We start from the raw sequence: 24,464 nt of genomic DNA on the forward strand, positions 1-24,464 counted from the left end.
CTTATAGACCCCGGGATGTGGCGGTCTTATGGTACAATAATTAGATATCTTCGCAAAAAGAGAATTCACCTCCTCCAGTTTGGCAAGAATTTGTAAATGCCTTCATCTGCCACTATTTGCCACTCGAGGTCCGCTGAGCTAGAGCGGATAGGTTCCTAAATCTAAAGCAAGGAACAGAGTACTCGAGAGTATAACTGTCACGACCCAACCCCGTAGGCCGTGATTAGTGCCCGAGCTGGGCACCCGTACACACACGTTAACCAAAATCGGCATACAATGACTTATACATGTACAAAGATCATACGTAGTCTCGCATTGTCGCATATGCAAATCAGATATCATAGAAGCCATCAGCTATCATAAATCACAACATTTCAAAATATATATGCAAACGCAAGCTCGATAAAGGTACGCCGGCGAAGTGCGGGACCGCCCAAAGCGCAAGTCATACGAACATAACGGAACAACTATTCACAAACCCACATATATGTCTACAAACCTCAAGAGTATCAACCGAATCATATGACAGACAGCCCCGCCGTACCCCCGAATAAACGTACATATATCAACGGGCGAAGTCACATGCCAAAACGTGGGCTCGGACGAGGAGCGCTCCAAAGCAACAGGTAAGTATCCTAGGCGGCGGATCACCGACCGGGCGTGCGTACCGCGGGCACGAAACGCAGCTCCTCCCGAAGAAATAGGGGTCGCATTTAAATATGTACCGAATATGCAAAGCATGAAATACGTAAAACGAGGTCATAACCGAAGCAAGCGAGTAATGTAGAAGTAAGCATAATAACCGAATACCAAAGTGCTTGCGTATCCGACATACAAATCATACAAGAGGCATGTAGACAACATGATAATCGAATGCCAAAATGTTTTCTCCCGAAATACAAATCATACGTATCAATGTCATGTATCATATCCGGCCCATAATAGGACTGAGTGGCATAAGCAAATAATCATTATATACATATCATACCCGGCCCCCAGCTTATGACCTCCTAAGAAGTGAGAATCATCATATCATCATGTCATCATATCATCGCGTCATCACATCATCATGTCATCATATATCATATCATATATCACATGCGGTCCGTAATGGGACCTGGCGGACAGAACATGGTCGCCACTCCGTCTTGCGCCATAACACATCATACTTCGGAATATTGCATATCTCCAAACACATCAGTAATTCGTTTCACATCATACTTCGTAACACATCATACTTCGTATCACATCATACTTCGAATACACATCATACTTCGTATCACATCATACTTCGTAATATAGTATAGTGCGCACACAACATACACCGGCCCTAGACCTGAAAAGAGGTAATAACGAGAATGCACGAGTTAATCGTGAGAAACTATATGCAATTAAAACATTCACAAAGACTCAATAGAATAATCAAAACGAACTATCATTTACAAACCAAACAATAGCCAAATCAAGTTTCTTCCGAATGTCACTCGGGAACATATTAAACAGAACTTTAGAAATCGTAGTTACGTATCAAAATCATATGCATGAAAATTCTCATTTTAGAGTCAACAGATAAGTAAGTAATCACCCTCGGGGGTCGGGATGATAGCCACATTAAGTCCTGTCACAAAATCGTTGGAACTACACAAAGGAAAGTCGCGGGACCCACGGACGGCGTCCACCCAATCCGAGCACCGCCTATGGAAGACATGGTCATTATACGTTACGAGACCTCCTACGAGCATATCGAGGCGATCCCGGTTCCGTCTACGAAAGTTACGGCCATTTCTCAACATAAGACCCTTTAAAGAACAAACTTTTTATGCAAACCAAATCCAATCATACCAAAACATAAGGACCATTATTCTAGTACATCGAGGATGCCAACGTGAAGAGATGAATAAGAATCGTGTATTACATGCCGGATCGCGAATGGAGTTACCCATAAGACGTATCATAGCCTACTTAAACTAGGACATGCCAAAGAGAAGGGTTAAGCTTTACATACCTCGTCCGCTCTCAGCTAGGTCCAAACTCGAATCTTGGGCTCCCAAGACTTACAATAACGCATCGGTAAATACCGAACATTAGCTATAGACACTTAGGGGTTCAATTCCAACTAGCACTTAATTCTGCTGTTTGGAGCAAAAGATCTCTGTAAATCAACAACCCCGAAATTCAACTCGGCCAAATCATCAACAACAATACCAACAATCATTCAAAAACAACATCAAGAATCGATTGAAAACGTTACTAACGTTAGTAACCCTTTTCCTATTTCACAACATTCCATTTATATTCAATCTAACTACGTACATTCAAACGAACATCAACACTCACACGTTCCATTACTAATCAAAACCTTTCAAACAATATTCAAGAACACTTTAAACAATTCACACAATATTTCAAACAACCCAACCACTACACCATTCCACCCGAAATCACCCCAAACAAGAGAAACACAACAACGCATTCCTTTCTTCCAAATTCATCAAATACGCCAACAATTCACACATTGACAATATCATTCCCATAATTGCAAGAAACTAGCTTAAAATTTAGCTTCTCTACAACAAGTCACAAACGACTATAACTTCAATTTGAACCATTACACTTTCATTTGCATCATAGAATCCACAACATAACAACCAAACATGCTAAATAAAATTAATTCTTCACTCCTACACCACACCACACATACACGGTCACATAACACCACACACTGGCTACAACCCAACACCCATAATTTCATGAATTTCATTCATTTCCACATACTACGACATACCTGACAAACCATCCACAACATATAAAGAGAAGATTAAACCTTAGCCTTTTCACCCAACTTTTCTACGCAGCTAGGATTGTGTTGCAAGAATACTCGTTTTGCTTGTTCCAACAACTACTCCACGTTGTAGAGGACCTTCCAATTAGTAGAAAAACTAGAAGAAAATATTTCTTTGATCACTATTCTTGGTCTTCAATTTTTCATTGCCATGGCCGAATACTCCTCTCTCTTCTTTCTCTTCTTTTTTTTTCTCCAAGTTTCTATAAACTTCTAAGGGTGAAGATGAATAAATATGACTAATTAGTCATCTTTTATTAACACATAATAAGCTTCCATGTGGCCATGGCCCAGCGCTCCACATGGCCGCCACATGGCCCTTGTTTTCATGAATTGCTAACTTTTCTAAATTCACTTTTAATCCCCCAAATTTCCTTAATATTCCATGCCACAAAATTATAGGCGGCTTATGTCTTAAAAACAAGATCGTGGTTAAAAGTCTCGACTTCGTATCCGGAATCGTCTTGTCCCTAACTTATCGTAGTTAACTGGATTGTCTCGATGAACAAAATACGGGATATAACAATAGCCTTCAGTTTAATTCATTGGCTAGATATGCTCCGACTATGGTGGCCGACATGAGGGATAGAGTGCACAGATTTGTGAGTGGCTTAGGGCCACATTTATTTAAAGATTGTTTAATGGCTTCATTGCAAGATGGGATGGATATTTCCGCATTCGGAGAACCGCCTTAACCTAGAGGGGCAACAACATCCGTAAAGGGGTGAGCGTGACATTGATAGAGGGCAAAGCAAGAGGGCCGGCTGTCTATGGGTGCGTAGGGACTATAGAGGGGGACGAGGCGGTCGTATCCTAGACACTCGGGCGGTCGGCGACCGGTGCACCTCCACGATTTCGCGAGGTAGGAGATTTGACCGCTCCATTCCTTCAGGGCAAGGTCAGAGTTCGAGAGCCTCAGGTTCTCAGTTTGGGGGTGATTATAACCAGAGGAGACCACCAGTACCGCGACGTAGTCAGTGCGATAAGTTACATTTTGGACAGTGTCGTCGAGGTTCAGATGCTTGCTATGCCTGTGGCCGGGTTGGGCACATGATGCGAGATTGCCCATCGATGAGTGGTAGAGTTGGGGTTCAGCCCACAGGATCAGCGGCTGGTACTTCTTTTATCTGATCAATCAATTCATCAGGCACAGATTCCATAAGCCCTGAACTAACAAGACATGGCATCTGCACCTCTCGTTTTGTTGGGATAAGCCTTGGGTGCACAACTTACAACAAACAAATAGATATATTCAACTAATAAGTGTGTAATCTATTGGAACAACCCCCACATATATTCCAACAACCTCCTAGCTTGTTGCAACATATTCTTTAACTGTTGGAAAAACCAAAACAGTTGCTGCAGCTTCCTTTGCAACTGTTCTGATATTTTTCAACAGATTGTGAACCTGTTGCAACAACTGAGTAAGTTGTTCCAACATCTTAGGAGTTGTTACAACATCTTAGGAGTTGTTGCAACATATTCACTATCTGTTGGAAAATATCGAAACCGATTCTTTAACTTCTTCAAAGAACTGTTTGATTTTTCCAACATATTGAGGTTATTGTGGGATAAATGTATACATTGCAACAAGTAGTTACTTATTATAAAACTATTCAGGGATATTTTCCAACAAATTCTGACTTACCGCTTCCTTTGGGGGGGGGGGGGAGGTTAAAAGGATCAAGATTCATTTTTTTGTTACTGTTTTTGGTAGTCAACCATCTGAGGATCCTTGGAAAATAAACTTCTTCCGAGTAGTCCCTGACTTGACTCCGTAGGTGAGGAATGGCTTCAAATGCCCAAGCCTAGAAAAAATTATGCCACCAAAAATCAAATGATCAATGAAGGAAAAGAATTAAAAGATAAAACATTGAAGAAAGAAAGTTTACCATGAAGGCCCAAGGAAGCCATAGATGTTGGAAGTCTTCACATTAGGGTTCAAAGCTTTGGACAAATATTCAACGATCAACTTAAAACATTTATGACCCATGGATAGTCATTGAATGCCTCATGATCCTTGAGAGTTTAATCAAACCAAGTTGTATATTATTCTTTACATCATTTGCCCAATGAATAGAATTCACAAACCAAACTAAGTACAATGACTCCTTGTGCTTTCTTGACATAGTTTCTGACTTCAAGCCTGCTAGCAAATTCGCTACCTTGTAGCTTTTTCCAATAACATCCACTAAATCCAAATCATCATCAACCTTGGCTTTGTCTTTCTTGGCTGCCTTGGATAACTTGGGTGTCTTGGCTCCCTTGGATGACTTAGGTGTCTTGGATCTCTTCTTGGGTGTCTTGGCTCCACTAACTGTAGGAAGAAAGAGGGTGGCGGAGCATGACACCTCGGTCCAGTGATTATGGCAAACTCCTTGATGCCAAAATAAAGAAATGGCATGCCGCGATGTTTATCCATATCTCATCGGTTTTCTTTGCAAATAATTCTTCGTTTGAGAATACCATACACAATGGTCATTTGAAACCTTGCATTGTTGTCCTCGAGCAAATCTAGATACATGCCAAAACATGTGGCCCTGAAGAAATCCTCCAAGTCCTCCTCTTGAAGTATCTTCCTAAAGTAATCAAAGGGCTTGCCCATGACTGATTTTACAACAAGATCACCATTCAAATCACCTAGTTTATCTATCGACATCTGCACACGGAACTTCTCAATACTGAAAGTTTTGACAACTTCATCAGTGGAAGGTCTGTTAATATCAGTCCCAATAGAAGAATCAATAGCCCCGGTCGTCGACCTTTCAAAAGATGCAGTTTTATCCTCTTCATTGTCATTATTATTTACATCACGTTCTTCTTCTTCTTCTTCTTCTCTTTCTTCTTCTGTATCTTCTTTTTTTTCTTTTTCTTTTTCTTCTTCCTTATCTTCTTCTTTTTCTTCTACTTCTTCTTCTTCTTCTTCTTCTTCTTCTTCTTCTTCTTCTTCTTCTTCTCTTTCTTCTTCTGTATCTTCTTTTTTTTCTTTTTCTTTTTCTTTTTCTTATCTTCTTCTTCTTCTTCTTCTTCTTCTTCTTCTTCTTCTTCTCTTCTTCTTCTTCTTCTTCTTCTTCTTCTTCTTCTTCTTCTTCTTCTTCTTCTTCTTCTATTTTCTTCTTCTTTTCCTTCTTCTTCTTCTTCTTCTTTATCTTGTTCATCTACTTGATCTTCTTTACTTTCTTGGCCGAAACTCCTACTTGAGAGGTTTTTTTTAGCGGTAGTTTGTTTAGAAAGAATATTTGCTTGTTCAGCAAGATCATCTAATGATGCCCCCTTAGCTATTTTACTAGCGTAGATGATTCCTCTCCTTTTCTTTTTCGTAAAGACATTTTATCTGCACATAGGAGATAAGCAAAAACACTTTCAATTGATTTTTGCACCATTTAAAGTAAACAAATAATGAATTTTTACAACAACTGAAGCATATGTTGCAACAAGTGTGTAATATATTGGAACAACTCCATCATATGTTCCAAAAACTTCATAAGTTATTGCAATAGATTATACATCTGTTGGAAAATATCAATACAGTTGTTACAGCTTCCTCAGCAACTATATTGATTATTTCCAACAGATGGATAATCTGTTACAACAACTGGTTAAGTTGTTGGAACATATGATTGAGTTGTTCCAACAGACTAATCTGTTGGAAACCATCAGAACAGTTGTTGCAGCTTCCTCAGCAACTGTTTTAACAATTTTCAACAGATTTTAAATCTGTTGCAACAACATATTCACTTGCTGCAACAACCTCAGCAACTGTTTGGGTTTTTACCAACAGATTACTCAGCTGTTGGGTAAAAACAAACCAAAAAAAAGGCCCTTTTTCCTAAGCCTTACAAGGACAACAACAGGACAACAACATCTATTTCACTATCAGGGGGCAATATCAGTGTATTACAAACACACAACAGTAAAAAATTGAACAAAATACACAACATTGAATAGACACCCTGCCCATGTTCTTCCTCTTCTTCTTTAACCAAAATTCATCATTTTTGTACTTTAATTTCAAAACCCTAACTTTTGAACCAGAAAAAACATCTGTTTCACTACAAACACACAACCATCACAAGTTAAACAAAATAAATCAACCTCAACTGTCAAACAAGTGCTGAAGTTGCTGCAACAACTTACTCAGCTGTTGGAAAAAATCCAAAAAAAATTCAAACCCTTTTTTCGAAACCCCAAGGAGAACAAGAACACAAACAGTACCAAAAACCATAATTTCACAACCACATACACTATTTAACAACACAGAAACCCCAATAAGTGGAACAAATAGAGCAAATACAGGTTTTGTCAAGCCCAACAAGCGTTTTTTTCGAACTCCTAAGGACAACGAGAACACAAACAACACCAAAAACCAGAATTTCACAACCACATACACTATTTACAAACACACAAACCCCAACAACTCGAACAAATACATCACATAAGGGTTTCTCAAGCATTGAATAACAAAATAAACAACATTACAGACAAACCCATGTTATTCTTCTTCTTCTCTGACCAAAATCATCATTTTCTTACTTTGATTTCAAAACTCTAACTTTAAAAGAAGAAAAAGTTAAGTGATTTTACCTGAGAGAAATGGAGAGCAGCGGTTCTTTGATTTTGCTTTTGAAGAGGTTGACGACACTTTCAAGAAGCACATTTAGCAGTTGAGATCAGTTCGTGGGTTTGAACGTTTGAAGGAGCAGTTGATCGATCGTGTGTTTTGAATGAAAGCTTTGGGATTTGATATGGACCGATGTTGAGTTTGAAATAAATGGGGGGTTGGATTAAATGGATTGGGATCTTTTTTGTATTTTATAAAAGATTAACAAGTTTGGCAAAATACATTTTCAACCCCAATTTTCTTAATCCCAAATTTAATTGGGTTTTGACTTGATGTGGTCCCTACAAGTCACCTCTAGTAATTTCATAACTTAAAAGTCACCTTTAGTGAATTTTTCGTAGTAACTTGGTATTGTTGTAGTCAAAAAGTTTATTTCTTGTGCATGCTCTAATCAAAAGGTAAAAATAATTTATTTTTATTATATATAGAAGTAATTTGATAAACTTCATATTGCATTATTGGTCTCTTAATATGTGCATTTTTTGTTAAGATGACACTTATTATTAAACAGAGAGAGTATTAAATTTAAAACCTAATTATTAGCATTTAAAGTCATTATTCTAAAATTCAACACTCACATAAAGTTGAGATTCTTGTTCTGACCCATTCTGTCATTAACATGTTGAATGATATGTTTCACTTACTTTACATTATTTGTTGTTCTCGAAAACAACAATTATTAGTATCACTTTTCTATTGGTAAAGATAGTGCAATTGTTGGAATGAAAACTCCCAAAACGGTCTTGATGTTTGTCTTTGCAATACCGACGTACCAGTTTTGAGATCTGATCTGAGAGATATTATATTTAATTTATTTATTTTAATATTGCATTTGATACATTTCTTTTTAGTTTGTCTTTAAAAATTATCACATTCCCTAATTGAAAGATCATGTGGACCTCCCAGTATCATATTTGAATTAGTTTGCAGAAATTGCAATTTTGGTCTTTATGTGTCAAAAAGTCTTTTTTGATTTTTTAAATTCGTTTTTCACCCAAACACGGCCTTATATAATCACTATTGTCTGCTTTGGATGTGGATCTTTTTGCACTCCCAACAATCTGTTTCTCGAACTAAATATTTCACATGATCCAACACAAACTAAGTTTCACATGATCTATCGCCTCATGAGTCTATTTGGCCCAAAGCTATCACTCTCCATACTCGCACTGTCAATTTGTAGTATATGTAAATATATTTTTTACATGGTATGATCTTATCTTCTTTAGGCCAAATTTGTACGATTTTCCCCAAAAAGCTCGCACCGTTAAAGATATCACTACAACTTCTTTTTTAGCTACTTTTGGATGTAAGACTTTATTCGCATCTCCAATAACATGATGGGACGACGAGGGGATGGGAGTATTATTTTGTTACAATTCCATTAGTCTTCTCAAATGCGGGAATGATTTGTATGAAGAATTTTTTCTATAATATTAGAACTTTCTTTAAGTAATCTAATAATTCTAAGGAACTCATTTTCCTTCTTGATTCCTTAGTTAATCCACACGTCAAAGAAGCAAAATCGTTGATATTTTACATACAGTTAGTTATCTTTAGGATGGCTTTAAAAGGATATAGGCATTTAATTCGGGAAAAATACCAATTTCGACCTAATGTCTTTGACTATATATCTGTGTTTTCCAAGAATAACGGTATTTATGTAATTCTAACTTTTAATATTATTTCATCAAAGAATCATTAAGGAGATAGTTCAAATATTAACAACAAAAACAAGAAGTCATCTATTGTTATATTTTTTCTTCAATTCTACCTAAACTTTTTCGATTAGTATAATTTTAACTAAGTGAAACGTATAAAGGATACTTATACACAAAGGTGGATCTAGGGTTAAACATGATATACATGGTTCTTTCTTTAAAGTTCTTAGTATTGAATTTATTGGACTTCTAAAGTTTGGGATTCAGAATGTAATATTCGCAACATTTTAGTACTATTCTTTTCTCATATATAATAATGTTCTTTGTCGTTATATTGGGTTGGGTTGTACTCATAGCTACTAATTAGCTATATCCACCACCGACTAAGCATATACTTGTAGTATTAAAGCTATATTTGTCTTTCTTAAGGACGGTACAAAATCTTAAATGATAGATAATATGGAAGTCACAACCCAATTAGCAATGACACGTGCCATCCATTTTAACACGGGTTAGTGTCTTGGGCTACATACGTCATTATCAAGCCCAACAATTTGCGTACTATGTGAAACTTCTTTAGTTTTCTTATCCATTATGATATGAGATTCGCCTAAAAATTTAATTGCTTCTTCAAAAGCATGTCAGCCTAGAAGCTTGTCAGTCCTCTCTATGACACGCTCTCACCGGCCTTGCGCTCCGTCATGTACGTCACAATAGACTAGAGGATCATTGTAGATGAGGGAAAAAGAAAAGGAAAAGAAACGGAATTGGTCATATTCTATTTATAGTAAGAACAAAGAAATTGTCTACTGTCAGTAGTCAGGATTCCCTACTTCCAACCACCACTACAAATCATAAATCAATTCATACTATAAAATGCCTGGCTCATTTTTCATTATCTTACGTGCAGAGTGAATCACTCAGCTATTCTGCTTTCTCCTTCACACAGTCATATCCAATTATAAACTGGATTTTGAACTGTGTTTTTGAATATTCCATTGAAAATAATTGGCTGAGGAAAGAAATTAAAAAATGGAAAAAGATGACCAAAGGGAGGAAGTGGCTATAATTTCAAGTCCCTCAAATTCACAGAAAGTTGATCATCATGTGGTGGCTTTAGATGTTGAAGTTCCTGAAACACTTCATGAAGTTGGAACAGGTCTCTCTCTTTCATCTAAATTTATCTTTGTTTCATTAATTACTTAATTAATTCATCTTTTCTTTGATTCTTTCATCTCCCTTGTTAATTGCGAAAAGTATGTACAAAATATCGCTCCTAAGGGTCGTATTGAGAGAATTTCTCGTTCATGAGATATATATCGGGGATCTATACTCTGTTGAATTTGACTACTAGTAATCATCATTGAATAATCTGAAGCAATTTAGTTATGGTTGGCAGTATTCATAAAGAGTATCCAAGGAATTGTGAGTTTATTACATCATGTTTCTCAAATACGATATTGCTTGATTTACAGACAATCACTTAGTCACAAACTTCGTGTGAGGAAGTTTTGAGTTAGAATTTAAATATGTAATCTGAGTGAAGTTTTTCTAATCTTCAACTTCCTCTTACGGGATCTTTCTTTATGTTCAGTTACAACTCAACTAATGCCACACTTTGCTTTCAATTTCTACTCCAAATAAACTTCTTTTTTTTTCCAATTCCAATTCGAATTTTGTCCAAACGCACAAGTGTGTTATCATTCCAATCGTTTAGTAATACAAAATTCGATGAAAATGGAGTTTGCCTGTCAAGTGTCAACAAATTCATTGTTTTCCCATAAGAATTTTTGGAATGTAATACTTCCTCCTTTTCAATTTATGGGATGAATTTTAATTTAGCGCGAATTTATTAATAAAAAGGGATACTTTTCAAAATTTGAGTAAAGATGTCATGAGATTTTTATGATTACAAAAATATACTCCCTCCGTTCACTTTTACTTGTCCACTTTGGACTTTTCACACTGTTTAAGAAATAATAAATGAAGTGCATAATTTATTAATATACCCATATTAATTGGTGCATATTTTTATTGGATTTGAAAAATGATTTGAAGTAAGGAATTAATACTATGGGTAAAACAAGAAAAAAATTATTTTTTCTTGATTTGTTAAAAGTGACAAGTAAAAGTAAAAATCTATTTTTAGAATACTGTAAAAGTGAACAGAATGAGTATCATCAAAAGGTTAAATTAGTCTTATAGAATTACATTGTTTTCAAATATAGTAAGATGTTAGACGGACTAATTAAGAATTAGGGCCACATTAAGTGGGATTATATTTTGCTTTATGTTTCACTGGTATGTTTCCGTCTTTAGATATGTGAGTCAAACCACAATAATTTTGGAAAGTTTCTATTTTGTCGTCTTTTTATGATCATGTACACATTACTATTTTTATTACACATTCTATATATGAAAAAAACTACGATCCAAGGACTTCGCCAACTTAGACGGATCGTAAAAGTCAACAATTTGATTCTACGGTCTTTTCCATTAAAGTCTCCGTTGTGCCGATAATGTTTGAAAAAACGGTTGTAATAATTGAATTCTTGAGCTGATTGCCAAAATTGAACTCTTCACATAAAACATGCATCATAGTCAAAATTGTAGCACTATATTTTATCCTAAATATTAGTCGTTTTAGTAATAATTGAATTCTTCGTAAAATAGTTGACGTATTTAAAAAATAAGACATCATTTATTATAAGTTTTAATTAATTGGACGAGACGTTCAGATAAATACTTTTATAATTAAAACTATTACAAATAATTTAGAAGTTTGGACTCGGGATTTTGGAGTCCCAGAAGCAAAGAAAGATAAAAATACACGATATAAACCAAAAGGGGGGCTGCCTTCCACTATATACCAAAAGGGGTATAACGAGGAGGGGCCAACATTATACCCCAAATTTTTCTTCCAATTGTCAGACCACGACCCAAAAAAAAAAAAAATTAATAGTATAAGGTGGATCAGTCCACGTTATACAATGTATATTGTAAATTATCACAAAATGTAGCATGATGCACAAATCATATGCAACGGATCTGCATACACATGAAGGCTCCAAATTTATACTTTCAATGTTAAAAAACAACCACTTAAGGAACTTAGTGTTTTTTTCCATAAAAAGATCGCAACATTTTATTTTAATAAATCTTCTTTGCAGCGCTTAGTGTTTTTTCCATACTTTGACTAACGATTAGTTATGTGTCAAGACTCCGAAACGTCAATATTTTATATAGAACCTGATTTTTTTTTGCGTACTATAATGTAGGCTCAATACATTAAGGATACGTAAACATTTGGATCGTCGTTTTAGAGGTTGAAAAGGTACTCAAAGTAACTTTTGTTTAGAAACTTTAGGGTGTTTTATTTTTTAAGGTTTTGATTTAAGCATGTTATTTTTTAATCAAGACATAACTTTATTTTGAATATAAATATAATTCTAAAAAGAATATAGGGAGAAAAACTAGATGTAAAGTGGTCAACTTTAGATGGTCATAACTTTGAGCTCGGATGTCCGTTTTACGCGTTTTTTTTAACTTATGTATTTTTTCGAGATCTATGTGGACAAACGGCCAGAAGGCGGATATTCCTTCGATTTTTTAAAAAAACACCTTTATCCCATTCAATTTCAATTTTCCCCCAAATTGGCTTGAAATTTTCGAGATATTTACTTATAAGATGAAACGCAATAGATTTCGACGTAAAAATCTCGGGGTAATGTATTTCGTGAATGTCAATTTCACTTCGTAGTTTCAATTTTTGAAAATAAAGCGGTAATTTTCTTGACATATAAAGTTGACTAAAAAGCCTTACCAAACCCTAAGTTTTTTCAAACAAAAAAGGTTACTTCGGCATTTTCAACCCCTAAAATGACGATCCGAACGTATACGTATCCTTGATGTATTGAGCCTACATTATAGTACGCAAAAAAAAAAAATCGTGTTCTATATAAAATATTGACGTTTCGGAGTCTTGACACACGACTAATCGTTGGTCAAAGTATGAAAAAAAGCGCTCGCAAAGAAAAGATTTATTAAAATAAGATTTGCTAGATTGGAAAAAAACACTAAGTTCCTTAAGTGATTTTTTTTTTAACATTGAAAGTATAAATTTGGAGCCTTCATGTGTATGCAGATCTGTTGCATATGATTTGTGCATCATGCTACATATTGTGATAATTTACGATATACATTGTATAACGTGGACTGATCCACGTTATACAAATAATTTTGTATAACGTGGATCAGTCCACGTTTTACAAACATATATATTGTAAAACGTGGATCAGTCCACGTTATACTATTAATTTTTTTTTTTGGTCGTGGTCTGACAATTGGAAAAAAAAATTGGGGTATAACGTTAGCCCCTCCACGTTATACCCCTTTTGGTATATAGTGGAAGGCAGCTCCCTTTTTGGTTTATATCGTGTATTTTTGTACCTTTAGGCTCCCTCCCAAGTGATGGCACTTGTACCTAGACAGACCTGGTCTCCAATTTGTTTATTCACGTACCTTAAAAAAATATCATAATCTTGGCCTGCAAACTTGCGTCTAAGCATTAAAAGCTTCCTAGAAAGGCAACTAGATATTTCCAAATTTGCTAAGGTGAAAAGAACAAGATGAGAAAAGATTAATGCACATTGTATTACTCCCTCCATCCCAATTTAAGTGTTTTACTTTTCTTTTTTATCTCACAAAAAGAGTGTCTTTTTCTAAATTTAGTTTTTCAATTCCAACATTCTTCAAGGCAAGTATAAGACTATAAGATTTAAAGGACGATACACCCCTTTAATTTAAAATCACAAAATTTAAAAGTCTCACTTTATTTTTTAAACTCCATACGCAGTTAAATTAAGACACTTAAATTGGGACGAGGGATTACCCTATAAGTTTAGAACTAGTCTCTACTTTTCCTTCTTTTTTTGTCCTTGCCTTTGGTGTCCGACCTGATGTTTATCTACGACGATCTAGAAATAAGGAAAGAGAAAAAAATCTTTTGTTCACACTAGATTAATAAATAAATTGCATGTAATATTTAAGTATATTTATTGTTTAATCATATGATTATTCTGACTCATACGGTAAACTCTGGAGATTATATTATATTCAGTTTGATGTAAACATTGACTTTGGCTTTGCTAAAGTTAGATAAGTTGTGCTGTTCTGTTTTTCCTTTTGAACTATTGAATGGTCCGTTAATTTCAAATGGTCCATTAGTTTGGAGATAAAATATGCTCAATTTTGGCTTACTTTAGGATATTGTTTTGAGAAATATAATATCTTAATATAATAATCACAAACTACTTATATGAATTGAAATACTTAAAAGGATTAATTTTGATCAACTTTCTATTTAGAGGTGATGATAGTCCAATCAAAAAGTAGACTATCTCTACTATTCAATTAGGTTTCACCTTAATCTTCTTCTCTAGTATTCAGTTTTTTCTCTTTTTCTTTCAGTGTAGAAAAAAAGGCGCTGTATTTTTCTTTCAATTGACAAATAGGACGTCAAAAATCAATACAAAGATATCTGTAAACAATTAAAGTTAAAACCGACAAAATATGTAAATTTCCGCCTGAAAGTGTAGACCTTTCTCAACAACAACAACAAGCCCAAAGATAATCCCACCATGTGGAGTCCGGGAGGAGGTGTCGCACCTAACCCCCACCTTAAAAGGTAGGCGGTGTTCCGAAAGACCCTCGGCTCAAGAGAGGAAAACAAGACAAAAGGTCAGATAGGGTCAAGCATATCGAAAACAATATGAAAACAAGGAATAACAAAAGCGAGAAAGTCATGGTAGGACAGTCCGAAAAGAAAGGAGCCTTACCTACTATAAATAAATAAGATAACCAAATTACAACAGCCCCACAAATAAAAGCAAAGAATCAAATGCAGAAATCGAATGGCAATAAACAAATGAGCAGAACTACAACTACTATGGTGGAAGGATAAGCCACCTAGCCTTCTATCCTAATCTGAGTCTTCCACAACCTCCTATCTAAGGTCATGTCCTCGGTGAGCTGAAACTGTGTCATATCCTGTCTAATAACCTCTCCCCAATACTTCTTCGGCCTCCCTTTGCCTCTCCTTAAACCGTCCATAGCCAACCTCTCACATCTCCGCACTGGAGCATCTGTGTCTCTCCTCTTCACATGTCCAAACCATCTCAGCCTCGCTTCCCGCATCTTGTCCTCCACCGATGCGACTCCCACCTTGTCTCGCATATCTTCATTCCTAATTCTATCCCTCCTAGTATGCCCACACATCCACCGCAAAGATTCGCATTTCCGCGACTTTCATCTTCTGAACGTAAAATTTCTTGACTGGCCAACACTCCGCCTCGTACAATAAAGTCAGTCTAACCACCACTTTGTAAAACTTACCTTTAAGTTTTGGTGGCACTTTCTTATCACACAAAGACTGATGCGAGCCTCCATTTCATCCACCCGCACCAATACGATGAAACATCGTCGTCGATATCCCCATCTCCCCATATAATAGACCCAAGATATTTGAAACTTCCTTTTCTTGAATGGCTCGGTACCAAGCCTCACTTCCTCGTTAGCCTCACGCGTAGGCCACCGAACCCGCACTCCAAGTATTCCGTCTTGTCCTACTCAATTTAAATCCTTTAGACTCCAACGTCTGTCTCCAGCCCTCCAGTTTATCGTTAACTGCATTGCGAGTCTCTTCAATCAGGACTATGTCATCCGCGAACAACATACACCAAGGCACCTCATCTTGTATTTGTCGCGTCAATTCATCTATCACCAAGGCGAATAGAACCCAAGCAAGCCGATCCCCGATGCAACCCCATCATAACAGTAAGTTACGAGTCTCCTCCTACCGTCCTTACCCTGGTCTTAGCTCCATCATACATGTCCTTTCTCGCTCTAATGTACACCACAGGTACGCCTTTAGCCTCCAAGCATCTCCATAAGACCTCTCTTGGCACTTTTTCATAGGCCTTTTCTAGGACAATGAATACCATGTGCAAGTCCCTCTTCCGCTTCCTATACTGCTCCACCAATCTCCTTACAATATGAATGGCTTCTGTAGTCGAGCGCCCCGGCATGAATCCAAACTGGTTTTCTGAAATAGACACACCTCTCCTCACCCTCATTTCCACCACCCTTTCCCACACTTTCATAGTGTGACTTAGCAGCTTGATACCTCTATAGTTGCCGTGCTTTGAATGTCTCCCTGTTCTTGTACACGGAATCATTGTACTCCACCTCTATTCTTCCGCATCTTCGCCGTCTTGAGAATGACATTAAACAACCCAAATACTCCAAACCTACCTCGCTCGCATTCTTCCAAAATTCCCCAGGGATCTCGTCAGGTCCGATCGCTCTTCCCCTGCGCATCCTACGAACAGCTTCTTTAACCTCCTCAACCTTTATACTCCTACAATATCCAAAGTCTCAACGCCTATCCGAGTGCTCCAAGTCTCCCAACACAATGTCTCTGTCCCATCCTTCGTTCAAGAGTTCATGAAAGTATGACTGCCATCTCTGTCTAATGCGCGTTTCCTGTACCAACACTTGGCCATTCTCATCCTTGATGCACTTCACTTGATCCAAGTCGCGTGCCTTCCTCTCTCTCGCCTTGGCAAGCTTAAATAGCTTCTTATCCCCACCTCTGTCCTCTAGTTCTGCATAAAGGCGTTCAAAAGATGCCGTTTTAGCCGCCGAAACTGCCAACTTCGCCTCCTTTCTCTCCATTTTATACTTTTCCCCCTCGTTCGTCCGCTTTCTTCATCATCCTTGCTATCTACCAACTTCACATATGCCTCGCTTCTTTGCTTCTACCTTCCCTTGGACTTCTCCATTCCACCACCAATCCCCTCGGTGCCCACCACGCGCCTCGTGAGACCCCTAATACCTCTCTAGCTGCTTCCCTAATGCAACTGGCCGTCTTATCCCACATACTGCTCGCATCCCCACTACTATCCCACGCTCCCATAGCCATCAACTTCTCCCCCATCTCTAGGGAACTTGGTAGATTCAAACTTCCCCACCTAATCCTCGATCGGTCATCCACGACCCTCTTCTTCTTCTTCCTTCTTATCTCCATATCCATCACTAATAGCTTATGTTGGGTCGTAAGATTCTCACTCGGTATGACCTTGCAGTCCTTACAGAGGCCTTTATCATCTTTTCTAAGAAGCAAAAAGTCTATTTGCGTCGCAGCCACCGAGCTACGGAAGGTTACCAAGTGCTCCTCCTTCTTCAGAAAACTCGAGTTGGCTATGACCAATCCAAAAGCTTTTGTGAAATCCAGGAGTGAGACTCCTCCACCATTCCTGTCCCCGAAGCCAAATCCTCCATGCACCTCGTCATAACCCCTCGAAACAGACCCGATGTGCCCATTGAAATCTCCTCCTATGAATAAGTGTAGACCTTTCTCAATAAAGACAAATTCTTGAACTGTAACGTTTTAATTTTAATTTATTTAAGAAAAATTGGCGAAATGAAATAAAAGTTCATCACGCATCCTTTGTCTTAATCAAAGCAAAACGTTCTAATTGAGTTTTATATTAAAAACTTAGTCCTTTTAAAACACATATTAGACTACTAGCATTAAATATAAAACATTACGCTTACTTTAACTCCAGTTAAATAAATATACCAGTCAAACAATATTGAAATGTTGTAAAGAATTGGATCAAGTCAAAGAAAGTAATTATATAATAATTACTGTACTAAAATTGGAACGTTTTTTTAACTTTCAAGGTCGGTTTATTTAGTAAAAAATTTAAACAAGTCGTAATGCCATCACACAATTTAAACCCAGCCTATCTAAAATCAAATTGTGACAATATGTTGATGTTTCTTGTACAAAATTCGGCATACACTAATTATATATTTTAACATGTTGTTGAAAATAACCTGCCTTATTTTCAGAATTTAATTTCACTTTCACTTTTTATGGATAATTACATGTAGTTATCTTTCAGGTCACGTGATGGAGTAACTTTTATGCTTACAGCATATAGAAATTAAGCTCTTTTTGATTATTTGTAGTAATGTTTGTGTTGTGTGTTCTATTTTGCAAAAAATGTAGATTCATGGTTTCAGGTGGGAGTTGTTCTGAGCACTGGTATCAACAGTGCCTATGCTCTAGGATATGCTGGCACTATTATGGTTCCTCTTGGCTGGACTGGTGGTGTCATTGGTCTTGTTTTATCAACTCTCATATCATTATATGCAAGTGTTCTTATTGCCAAGATTCATGAATATGGTGGAAAGAGGCATATCAGATACAGAGATCTTGCAGGATTTATGTATGGTACGTACGAGCAATTATAGTACCAAATAATACTCCTTCCTTCCCAATTTATGTAACGGCGTTTGACTATGAGCAACGTTTAACGATGAATGGAAGACGTTTGAAACTTGTAGTATAAAATAAGTCATAGATATTTGTGTGAATATAAATCATCTCATTTAAGGTAAAATGTAAAGTTTAAAGTTAAACTGTTACTAAATATAGAAAAGTATCATTCTTTTTTTACGAACTAAAAAGAAAGAAATGTTAGATAAATTGGAAGTATAAACAGATTTCTTCTTGAGGTTTACAAGATTTTAATTCCTTTGACTTGTGTAATTAAATTGGAGACTTGGTTAATGTTGCAGGTCGGGCGGCTTATGTAATTGTGTGGGCATCGCAGTATGCAAATCTTTTCTTGATAAATATTGGATTCATCATTTTGGGAGGACAGGCCTTAAAGGTAAGATAAAATATGTTCCTCTCTTTGTAGGCATGCAAAACAATAGAGCTAGTGCTCTTCGGGATGATGAGATGGACAATCACTCACTTACTCTAGCTTCAAAAGAGCATATTGCATGAATCAATACTAACTCTGCTTTAGGGCTTTAGCGAGAGACTCTTTCTTTCTCCTACTTAAATGTTGGACCGGTAGTAGGGGTCACTGTTTTTGCTATTACAGAATTCCGTGCTACGGAATGAATCTAGTCACTGTCCAATTTAGTTATTTTAGTATGGACATGGCTTAAAATGTAGTTGGGAGAAGCTGGTCCGAAACTATAGCTAGAAATGCTTTATTTTGTTTCTTTCTCGTTCTTCATTTCCTTCTTACTGAGTACTTGTAAGCTTGTCATCATGTCAGAGTCCAAGCTCATGGTGTTTATTGTCTAGACCTCACTGATTTGTTCTTTGGGATATGCCACATAGAGCCCAAAAGCATATGTAGCACGTTAACCTGTATTTTATCTTATATAGCACATCATTTTCTCCTCCCTTTTCAACATGGGATATTCCGCCCATCTTCGAAAACTTGTCAACCAGTCAGTATTTCGCCTTGACCCACCCTTCATCAGCAGTGTCACATATCCAGTACTTGACCTCCTCCCGAAGCTCCCTACTATTCCAAAAGGTCGCGAAATTGAAAATAGAAAGAAGTGATATGAGAAAAGTCTGGGGAGATGGAGGTTGTTTGAAAGCTATCGACTATAGGAATAATGAAATATAAAAGAAAAAATTGTTAATTTTATCAGATCTGTCAATTAGTAGATAAGTAATGATCCTGAAACAATTTTGTTTTAATGATTGGCAGGCATCCTGAAACAATTTTGTTTTAATGATTGGCAGGCTTTCTATCTTCTCTTTAAGGACGATGACCGGATGAAGCTAGCATACTTCATCGCGATTGCTGGATTTGCCTGCGTCTTATTCGCCATTGCTGTGCCCACCTTGTCATCACTAAGGATTTGGCTGGCTGTTTCATCGGTTTTCAGTCTAGTTTATCTCACTATAGCCTTTGCTTTAGCTCTTAGAGATGGTATGCATATCTCCTTAATTCTTACAAATGACAACACCAGATATATGAAAATTTTAATAAGTACTGTGTGCTCGCGACAGTGTGAAATTAATAATCTTCAGGTTCGCAAACTCTGGTGCTGATCAAAAAATGTTGTGTGATGTGAAGAAGTAAATTGCTATCTCTTCCTTTTTTGTTGTTAAATTGCAGGTATTAATGCTCCTCCTAGGGACTATAGCATTCCAGGATCCAAAATAAACAGACTTTTTACAACTGTTGGTGCAGCTGCAAACCTTGTTTTTGTATTCAACACAGGAATGATTCCAGAGATCCAGGTAATTAACCTGGAAATATGTGAAAATTTTGTGAAGAATGGGACATTTTAGCCTCAATAAGCCGTAAAAAGGAGGTGTCATATTTTATGTGGTTAACTTATCTATTTAATTGGCGCTTGAGAACACGGGCAAAAGCTTTTCTAAAATTTGAGCCAAAAGTGTCTAATTAGAACACTTTATCATGTGTTCGGGTGTTCAATTGGAACAGAGCGTAGTTCGAGTCTCTAAATGAAATTTACTGACAAGTTTAAGGGGCTATCGATGTATTCTGCCAAAATATCTTAACTATTACCTCTGCTTAAAATACTTTAAACTGGATCCAATTCTTCAGTGCATAAAATACTTTAAACTGGATCCAATTAGTTTCTTGCTCTTTTTTCTTGATTTTGTTTGGTACTGACAAACTTCATTTTTTCTTTAACAGGCTACTGTAAGAGCACCGGTTGTCAACAACATGTTGAAAGCCTTGTATTTTCAGTTTAGTTTAGGATCTGTGCCAGTTCATGCTGTTACTTATGTAGGGTACTGGGCGTATGGATCCAGCTCATCGTCCTATTTGCTCAACAATGTCAGTGGTCCAGTTTGGGTTAAGGCACTCGCCAACATTACCGCATTCTTGCAAGCCATCATAGCTCTACATGTAATCATCTTACCGCTGAGATCTTACAATTTTGAGTTTAACTTTTATACACTGACAGTATAATTCAGCTTACTATAGTATTATCGCTCCATTCTCATGTTGTATTGCTCTTTTGGCTTATTTTAGATATTTGCGAGTCCAACATATGAATTCTTGGATACAAAATACGGGATTAAAGGAAGTGCAGTTGCTGTTCGGAGCCTGGCATTCAGAACTCTAGTCAGAGGTGGTTATCTGGCGCTTACTACATTCCTATCTGCATTGTTACCTTTCTTGGGAGATTTCATGAGCCTCACTGGTGCTATCAGCTCGATTCCACTCACATTTATTCTTCCCAACCATATGTATATAATTGCCATGAAAAAGAAACTGTCTTCATTACAAAAGAGTTGGCATATGATCAATGTAGTCTTCTTTAGTCTCATGGCTGCTGCTGCATTAGTAGCTGCTTTCAGGCTTATAGCAGTGGACTCAAAAACTTACCACGCCTTTGCTGATTTATAATTTTAAATTAATCTCAACTTTCTCAGTTCTTGGCCTCAGAGAGGTATATGTTTGTACTATATATTGGATGAATGATATTATAAACACAGATTCAGGTTGATTTGGATGAAATGTGGAAAGGAATATCTCCATTTTGAGGAGAATCTCTCTCATCTTATTCTACAGGCATTTCAAAATTTATCTCAATATTCGGCCTCAGAGAGGTATATATATTTGAACTACAGTCAAACCTTTCTATGACAATAGTTCACTGCAACACCCCAGTTTTCTTTGAAACTGATTTTTTATGTTATGTTACATTATATTATATGTTCTCTATAACAACATTTCATTATAGCAGCCAAAAAAAAAATCTAGACAAATGATTCCGTTACAGAGAGATTTGACTATATAGATCGGATGAATGATACTATAGAACAGTTTTCAGATTGAACTGGTTGAAATGTGGAAATGAGATGAAACGTATGTTAGATCGAATACTACATTTTCAATTTCTTAAGGGGATAGAGGATAGTAATGCAACCTATTAATGAATCATCTCATCCTTATGAATAGTATTTTTCAAGTTCAACTATCACATTGACCTATGGAGGCCTCAAACTATCTCCAAAGCTATCTGGAATCTCAGAAAGAAGCCTACACTTTATCACCACCAACCAGTGGAGACCCGGAAATTAATCGCTATCAGAAGAAATCCACTGTTTAAAGTCCAAATTGCACAATTCCAAGAACTTGAGATTGCAGAACCCTCCATCACATGTTTCCCAAACTGGTCCGCTGAAACAATTGTATCTCACTTTTAGAACCTCAAGGTTTGGTAACAATCCAATGATTGTCATGTCCTTCCACTCCAAGCAGCCAGTTGTCAGTGTGAGCTTCTTCACGTTCGGAGGAAATGTTTTATGATTAGGAATGCCTACAGGCACTTTGCTATACAGAGTACTAAACCAGTTAATTTCCAATGTCTCGAGATGATTCAAGCCTGCGAAATCAAGAAGGGAAAGAGAATCCTTCTCATTTAGATAAATTCCCAGCTTTCTAATATTAGGAGTTCTTGCTAGCACCTCTTGGATAAGAAATGAAAATTTCAATGTGGTCATGGTCTGCATATCATCAAGCAACAGAGAATTTGGAAAACAATCACAAGGCATTTCAATTGCGAAACTAGGATAGACATATAGATGCCTCAATTTTGCCATCTTCCAAATACCTCGTCCTAGAATCAAATCAGTCTCTCCTCCATGCCTAAGAATGAAAGTTTCCAAGTTCCAGAGACTATATATTAGTAGTCTGTGCCTCCCAACACGTTTAACACGAAGAGCCAAGTACTTCAAATGCACTAGCTGTAATGCTAATGTGGGAAAACCATGAAATGTCACATCATTTAGATCCAACAATCGGAGGAATCTATATAAAGATAATCTAGATCCACAATGCAAGGGGATTCGGATATATGGTGCACAGGAATGCTCATGAAAATTAGCTCCACAACTACAATGAGAATGAACACATAAGGTTTGGATAGAGTGGTGACGACTCCAACACTGTAGGTTGGAGGAATTGTTGTCATGAACCCATTTGTACAAGTGAAGTACCCTGAAGGATTCATCTTCCTTAAATTTCTTGATACATAAATCTCTAAGCATATCATGAACAGAACAAGCCTTGACTTCACCGTTAGACCATTTCTTGGCAATAATAACTAAATTTCTATCAACAAGATCCATCAAATAACTCATTGCAACATCTTCTAGGCTCATATTGTCAACCCTTTCTATATATCCCTCGGCTATCCATGATAGTATTAATCTTTTAAGAGGTATCGCATGGTCTTCTGGGAATATTGCAAAACAAAGAAAGCATAACTTTAAATGAAAAGCTAGGTGCTCATAACTCAATGCTAATGTGCCCATGAATTGGTCTAAAACTTCTTGGTCATCATGATGGGCATCCATGCTTTTGGCAAATTCGCTCCAGCTCATTACTGTCATTTCCTTGTTTGCAAGAAGTCTAGCTGTAACAACAATAGCAAGTGGTAATCCTCTGCATCTTTTAACAATTTATCTTCCAACGGCTTCCAACAATGGAGGACACCTTTTTCCCTAAATGCCTTGTGACGGAACAAAGTCCAACTTTCAACCTGACCAAGAAGAGAGAGGTAAAAGGGCGACCTGCAAAGGTTAGCACCGATTGCTACTTCTTTTATCCGAGTTGTCCTCAGAATCCTACTTCTACTGTTGTTTTCTGGAAAACAACTTTCTAATTCATTCCAAACATTATCATGCCACACATCATCAATGACGATTAGGTATCTTTTTCCATAGAGGTATTTCCTCAACTTGTCTGCCAAATCGCTTTCATCCATGAAGCTTAGTGTGTGTTTATCTTTGGTTGCATAATTCAAAATATCACACAGTATATTTTTCCTTTGAAATGCTTGAGAAACAACTTTCCATGCCAAAAATGAAAAGTGACGAGAAACAAATTGATTATTGTACAAGTTCTGAGCCAAGGCTGTCTTACCAGTACCAGCCATGCCAACAATAGAGATCACTTCTCTTTGCTTATCTCGGCTAAAAAGCCTGTCCAGGATTTCATTTGTAGCCTTCTCGAAACCCACTAGCATTTCTTCTCCTTCTCCTTCTCTGTTGCCCCTGCTTGATGTGTATCTCGAAGAATTTCCTTCAATCACACCTTGAATAGGAGCATGAGAAGGATCTGAAAAGTTTATCCTTGACAATTCTCTTCGGAGGGTATTGAAATACTTCCTGAAGAAATCTAGTTCTGAGGCCAAAGGAGAGAAATAACGGCCTAGCAAAAAACTATCAGTAGCATCTAATGCCATAGAAGCCCAGTATCTAGCTTCATGGTTTAACAATTGGAGTTGCTCTATTTTAATGCCTTCTTTATGAAACTTTGCGAAGATAGACCTTATAAATCTGATATCCTCCAAAAGAGCCACAACAAGTGCTCTTTCGTTTGAGGACAGAAGTGATCGTCTATGTTTAGCAGCTAGGAATCTAAAAAGAAGCACATGGACCAAGCATTTCTGAAGGGTGATTGGAGTC

The 24,464-nt window shown here is 36.9% G+C and overlaps 2 protein-coding genes and 1 long non-coding RNA gene across 3 annotated transcripts in view; 1 reads left to right on the top strand and 2 right to left on the bottom strand.

Annotated features, from left to right (window-relative positions):
- LOC132068340 (uncharacterized) overlaps positions 1-17,961 on the bottom strand; it is a 34,625-nt gene extending 16,664 nt beyond the window's left edge. The window contains exon 1 of the long non-coding RNA XR_009417377.1: positions 17,835-17,961. This is a non-coding gene — a long non-coding RNA (uncharacterized LOC132068340). The remainder of the gene's footprint in view (positions 1-17,834) is intronic.
- Positions 9,688-21,533, top strand: LOC132068337 (proline transporter 2-like). Its single transcript, XM_059461911.1, has 7 exons — positions 9,688-10,283; positions 18,201-18,425; positions 18,773-18,867; positions 19,749-19,938; positions 20,128-20,252; positions 20,677-20,892; positions 21,019-21,533. Exons 1-7 carry the CDS (start codon positions 10,157-10,159, stop codon positions 21,394-21,396), a joined length of 1,356 nt encoding a protein of 451 aa, XP_059317894.1. The 5' UTR covers positions 9,688-10,156; the 3' UTR covers positions 21,397-21,533.
- A 537-nt stretch (positions 21,534-22,070) lies between these two features.
- Positions 22,071-23,387, bottom strand: LOC132066318 (putative late blight resistance protein homolog R1B-16). The gene has a single exon (XM_059459649.1). The coding sequence runs from the start codon at positions 23,385-23,387 to the stop codon at positions 22,071-22,073; it is 1,317 nt and encodes a 438-aa protein (XP_059315632.1).
- Between the last annotated feature and the right edge of the window lie 1,077 nt (positions 23,388-24,464).

The sequence above is a fragment of the Lycium ferocissimum genome, chromosome 8 (assembly GCF_029784015.1).
Source record: "Lycium ferocissimum isolate CSIRO_LF1 chromosome 8, AGI_CSIRO_Lferr_CH_V1, whole genome shotgun sequence".
NCBI classification, from domain to species: Eukaryota; Viridiplantae; Streptophyta; class Magnoliopsida; order Solanales; family Solanaceae; genus Lycium; species Lycium ferocissimum.